We start from the raw sequence: 6414 nt of genomic DNA on the forward strand, positions 1-6414 counted from the left end.
CCCTCGAGTTCCCTAAACAGCTAGATTTTCCTAGGACCCAGAAATTCAATCCACTTCAGAGACATCTTGGCAGCTGAAAGTGCAGCTTCTCCACTCACTTTGTGGAGACTCCATTGGGGTGGGATAGGCTTAGGTTGCTGATTTATGAACACAAAGCAAGAGGCTCCCAGCCTGTGTCCTATCTGGATACTGCTCAGAGGTGAAAGAAGTCACAGAACTGAAACAATGAATTTTCTCTTTTGCTCACCACCTTCCAGAGGCCCCTTTCCCTGCCTCTCCCTCAGCCCTGTCATTCATTTCACAGCCAACAGAAATCCTGCCCTTGTTCAGTGTTCACCTGAGCAAATGCAGATTAACTCTTTGCAGTACCAATGTAGTGTGTTGGGAATGGGGAGGGGTGGGAGATTCACTAAACTTCCAGGCCAAGGCAGGGACTGAGGCTGGGCCATTTGTTGCTCCCTTCCTGGGCTGGGGAAGGTCACCCATTCCTTGGCGCAGCCCCAGGGAGCCTCCTACCCAAGACCTTTCAGGATTCCAGCAATCATATCTCTTATAGTACAGCTTGTGGTGTACTCCCACTCTTTTCTCCCTTTATCCTGGGCACTGCTGATTCCCTGACTGAATTCAGCTTCTTGGCCCATACTTGCAAATAGCCATTTTAGACAACTCGGTGATTATTCCCACCAGGGCCAAAGAAAATCGGGACTCAGGTTTTGGAAGGACACTATTTCTTTCCCTGAGCGAGCTGGCACTTCCTGCAAAACGAGGATGCTACTGGTGTCACTGGCCTGACAGAAATAATGTGTGGCAAGCCCCCACTACAAATGAGATGCTCAACAAATCTTTGCCCTGCAGGTTTTCCCACTTACTAGTTGACTAACCTGGAGCTGACTGACTTCTGTGGGTCCCTTCCTGTAAAAGGGGAAACGTTTATGTCAGCCTTGCCGCCCAAAACATTTGAGGCTACAGTTGGGGTTACTGAGGACTGTCCCACTGAGTTCACATGTTTCTTTTGAAGACAGTGACTTTGTGAGTACATTGCCAGGCAGAGAAAGACAGCAGGGTGACCTATAGGGAAACACTCTGGATTTGCTGGGAGTGGACAGGGGGTCTTGTCGAGCATCTGTCACTTGCTACCTCTGTGGTTCTAGACCGGAAAGTAATTCAGCAATCTGAACCTCAGATTTACACCTTGCCTACCTCTCGAGCCACTATGGACAAATATGGCCCCTCCAGGCCCCCAAACATGCCTTTTGATCTTCTGCAGCCCAAGAGGTTCCCACTATTTTCTCGTTTGCTAAATGAATTTGGAGCTGCTGAGGGGTCATGCTTCCTACTTTTGTCTTTGCCAGCAGGCTGATGTCTGTGGGTCCCTAGGCCTTTGCCAGAAAGTCATTTGCTAGCTTACCCTGGCCCCAGTGACTTTACCTTGCACACAGGTGGAAGCAGGGTAAGTCTGCCTGAGGCAAAGAAAGAAGAAATGCCCTGGCCACTCTTTTGTGTGTGACAGCTGCTCCCTCTGAGACCCAGGAGGCTAGGTGAGGCACTCCTTCTTAGTGCTCCCTATTAGGGGACTTAGTTCTTACTGTGTTTAGCTCTCTGGGCAGTATGGTTGTCCTTGGGAGTGGTCAGACCTTCTTATGCATGTAGCTGATTTGAATATGAGGGATGACTCCCACCTCTCCAGATGTGCTGCAGGGCAAGGCAGAGGATTCAGACGCCCCTGGTGATAGAATGGATGGGAACAGCATTGAACTCCTTAGCACAGGGAGGAAAGAAAGTGTGAAAGCTCCGGAGGTGGAAAGAAACCTGATACCACAAGACTTCCTGCAGCATGGGCCACCATGCCAGGTAGCCCTCTTGACTTAATACACTGGCTGAAGAAGAGAATCAAAGTGTTAACTCTGCCCTACTGGTCCCCTCCCCTGCCAACACACACACACACACACACACATCTTTAAAACAACCTGTACACCTTAACAAGGCAGCTCCTCAGAGAGGTACCAGTTTACCTTTCAGAGAGCCCACAGATCGACTCCTTTCTTTGGTTTTTAGAAGCTCTGCTTTTAAGAAGCCTTTTTCTTTTCATTATTCCAGGATTAGTATTATTATTAACCATTTTTGGCCTCATTAAAATTAGTCACAACTTCTACCCTTTGGGAATCTAGCCCCTCCTCCTCTCTTCCCCATCTCATTCCTTTTTCTCCACTTTCCCCATGACATGACCCTAATAAGAATTTGTGCTCAGTTGCTCAGTCGTATCTGAGTCTTGGCAACCCCATGGACTGTAGCCTGCCAGGCTCCTCTGTCCATGGGATTTTCTAGGCAATAATACTGGAGTGGGTAGCCATTCCCTTCTCCAGGGGACCTTCTCCACCCATGGACCGAACAAACCCAGGTCTCCTGCATTGCCAGCAGATTCTTTGTGGTCTGAGCCACTGGGGAAAGAATTTGTTTCTTCCCCAATGTTCATGCTGCCTTTAGTGCCTCAATATTTACTCCTTTCCTCATCTCCAATATTACTTTCAGACCTCAGGTTTTCACTAACCAAGAATTTTCTGACAGTCCCATCTTTTTAATTTCTGTAGTACCATACAATGTCCTTTTGCCTACAACCAACCCTTTCCCCTCTGCCCTCCTCTCAAACTGATTTAAATGCATTTTCTATTTCCACAGCACCCTGTGATGTGTCCTCCCCTTTGCCATTGCCCCTTCCCCCAAGTTGGGTTAAGTTTCAAAGAAATACCTAATACACAATCTTTTCATAGTATGCTCTAATGCCCCTTTCAGACTCCCCCAAGCTTATTTAAGCATCTCTTGGATTTTCATAGCACCCTATGATGTCCTCTTTCCTGTCCCATCGTCCAATAGAGGTCACATAAACTTTTATACATTTTCATGGTACCCAAGGCTCACTCCCTATTACAGCGTTTACCACACTGCCAGTCTACATATTTGTCTCTCTCACATAATCTAGAACATTCTTTACAACTGAGAGCTGTGTCTCATGAGTATCCCCAGAACCTACATTGGTGCCTCACCCATAACTCGTGGCCAATAAATGGACAAAGTGTCCTCATCACTAAGCTTTTATTTTTTTTCTATATTCTGAAGTAACTATACAAAATTGAGATGGTTGTCTGTATTCTTTACACAACAGGAGACACAGAGGTTTCAGGAAGGTAGGACATAAAATAATTCTCTCATTCTTCTCTCACAATTTACCGGTTATATCATCACTTTTAAAAGCAGCCTATTTTAATGATAGAAAATATGTGCCCGATCATAGAATATAATAGATAGGCTTCATTTTAAAACGTTAGCAAAACTGTTATACTAAATCTCAATGACAGAAAATAAAGGAAAATATCTTTTCTTCAATCATATTTTAAAACATATTGTGATCGTAATCAACACTGTATTAAATTGAATAAAACTTACAATGTTTAAAGGAAACGTTCTATTTCTCAAACAATTTGATGATCACAAGTACGAAATACAGTGCCCCCTCCCCATTATATTCAACTCAGGACCCAAATGATCTACCTCTTGGGGAGTATCTTAGAAGCTCTTTCCAACCCCCCTCATGGGTGTGCTGCATATTTCCCTAAGGGGCAGAATAACCTCTCGCACCTGAATTGAGGATAGCCTCAACTTCTGCATCATCATCAGAATCCCAATCGTAATTACATGGCCAGTCCTTGGAGCATCGGTTACGCACCCTTGCCACAAAGTGCATGACTTTCAGCTTGCTTGATTCCACGTGTGCTCTAGGTCCCCAGAAGAACTCATACTCCACGGGGCTGCTACGGGGCACCGGCTTATAAATCAGGTACCCTCTGCGCACAAACTCTTCTGTAACGACCTTCTTTGGATCTCCAAAGATGCTGTGCTGCTGGCCAGGCTGCATCCCCAACTTTCCTAGCACTTTCCAGACCAGGGCTTCCTTGGCGCTGTTGCCCATGATGAAGATGAGGGCTAATATAGACATCAGGAGGCTTTTCTTGGTGCCTTGAAAGTTGCTCCGGGCTACCGAGGGCTTCTGTGCTTGAGCAGTACTCAAGGATTCCTCAGGAGTAGTGGAGGTCTCCTCTGGAGTGCTTGGGTCGTCCTCTGGGCAGCTCAGGTCGTCCTCCGGGGTGCTCGAGACCACAGAGGTGGCCATCGGGGTCTCAGAGGTTTCGGAGGCCTGAATCTTACGACTGTTGCGGTTCTCCTCTGCGGCCCTTGCGTTACGGCGACGCCGGCTCTTTCGTCCCCGTGGCATGTCTTCTACTAGAGGCACGGAGGCTATAGAAATCCTAGAGTAAGATGCCTGCAGAAAGCAGCTATCTCTACTTTAAAGGGGGCCCGCCGCTGAAGCCACCAACATCAGTAGAGTCTTTGTAACAACAAGCGAGACCTTCTCAGCAAACAAGCTAACACCCACGTAAGCCGACTTGCCGGAGCAACCGCCCCCAGCGCTCGCCCCAGCAGCAAAGCACGAGAATGCAAAGCTGAATTGACTCCGCCTAACCTGCCACGCAATCTCCAAACTCGAAAAGGAAGTGGGCGGTTCGTTCAGGCAGACTTCCGCTGTCAGATAGAAGAACGGACAAGCCAAGGCAGGGGTGGGACTAAGCCAGAAAAGATGGTTTTGGATTGGCGAGGGGTGGTGTATGCAACGAGAAATAAATATATTAGTCTTCCTTCATTTTTCAGTCTTGTACGAGATTGGTTGGCAAGGTGTATATGAGACAGTGTGGGAGGCGCACGGGTGTATTCTTGGAAGGAATCAGCTAGTCCCAGCGCTCCTTTCCTGTCTTGGAAAGTGTCTATAATTCCAGGTTCAGAGCCTTTAAAGTGTTATATATTCACGAGATTATTAAGCAGGGTACTGACAGAATCAGACTTGCATTTGTACAGCCACAAAGGAGCAGACAATTGTCTGGCAGGTCATTTAGGAAGTATTTAGAATAAGAAGCAGGAGAGAATGAAAGTGAGCCTTAAGGCGGTTGCCATGGGGATGGAAAGACAGAAAGACGTTTTAAAGGTGATCACTGACAGGCTTTAGAGACTGATTGGATGAAAGTGGTGAATACGGAGTGGGTGGTGGAGTTCAGGTTGGCTCCAAGGTTTCTTTGCTCCCGTCTACCTGAATACCTGACTTATTTTTCTTCTTTCTTTCATTCTGTTATCCAAATACAATTCAAAGCATACTCTGAATTTTATCCATTTCAGGTCAGTGAAACAGTGACTCATTGTTTCCTCTGTATGAATTGCCTTTTCTCTCATCTCCAACTACCTAAATTCTAACTGCTTGCTCAGAGGGCTCTTCCTCCATGAAGCTCCTCTTCATCTGTGCAAAAGAGTAATGAACCCGTTTTTGCTCTCTATAGCAAGCACTCTGTACCTTACTTATGTCTTTCTAAGGATATTATTTTGCACAAGTCACTTGACTTCTCTGAGCCTCCATTTCCTCACCTATAAATTGGGTTAATTAAAGTACCAGTGGTTTCATAGGGTTGTGGGAATTAAATGAGATCATAAACACAAAGCACTTATCACACAAAAAGCACAGCCTTTGTCTCTCTGGCGTTTCAAGCAGTGTGTGAGAGCAGAATTTAATAAACAAACGAACGTTGAAAGAATATATGACAAGGAAGATTTTGCCCATGTTTTCACCTGAACTTTTTAAAAGGAAATGAATATTTATAACTGGAAGAGATTTGGCTGGAAGAGATTAAATGTTTGCTTGACAAGATTTCAGATTGTAATCACAAAGCAGGAAGGGACCCTAACTCTCCCCCTGATATGCCCTAACCCTTGATAGAGTTGGTGGAATAGGATATGACTTCATCCAGTAAATAAGTTCATGAGTGGGAAAGTGTGTCCCTTTAAGAAAGCAGAATTGCCAACTGCATCTCACCCAGCAAGGTCCACTATACATGTGTAGAAAGGGAATGCCTGGTATTGAAGAACAAACATTGAACCCAGACATGGAAACGTGAGTTCTGGCCCAGCACCTGTCACTTACAAGCTTCATGAGTTTACTTAACATCTGTGTTCTGTGACTTGTCCTCTGAACAAGCAGGAAAGGTAATCGCTCTGGCTTTGGATGCGAGGCTTCTTCTCAGGTTCTCTGCAAATCCAACAGCATATACGGGCGACCCTGAGTTAGGGCAGTTTCCTCTGAGTTTGGTTGTTTCTTCTTTGTATATTTTCTATTCATTCGTTTTGTGTTTGCAATTTGTGAATCTGTGTGATCAGAGTATTAGAAAACCATCCATATTGTTTCAAATAGCTTCTCCATTCTGATGTTCTTCTTGTTCAGTCACTCAATCATGTCTAACTCTTTGCTATCCCATGGACTGCAGCACACAAGGCTTCCCTGACCTTTACTAATTCCCAGAGTTTGCTCAAATTCATGTCCAT

General features: G+C 45.6%; 1 protein-coding gene across 1 annotated transcript; it reads right to left on the minus strand.

Moving 5' to 3' along the window:
- Positions 1 to 3073: 3073 nt before the first annotated feature.
- On the minus strand, positions 3074 to 4507 carry MAGEH1 (MAGE family member H1). The gene has a single exon (XM_065915416.1). It carries the CDS (start codon positions 4265 to 4267, stop codon positions 3608 to 3610), a length of 660 nt encoding a protein of 219 aa, XP_065771488.1. The 5' UTR covers positions 4268 to 4507; the 3' UTR covers positions 3074 to 3607.
- Positions 4508 to 6414: the final 1907 nt, after the last annotated feature.

This window comes from Muntiacus reevesi, chromosome X (assembly GCF_963930625.1).
Source record: "Muntiacus reevesi chromosome X, mMunRee1.1, whole genome shotgun sequence".
Lineage (NCBI taxonomy): Eukaryota > Metazoa > Chordata > Mammalia > Artiodactyla > Cervidae > Muntiacus > Muntiacus reevesi.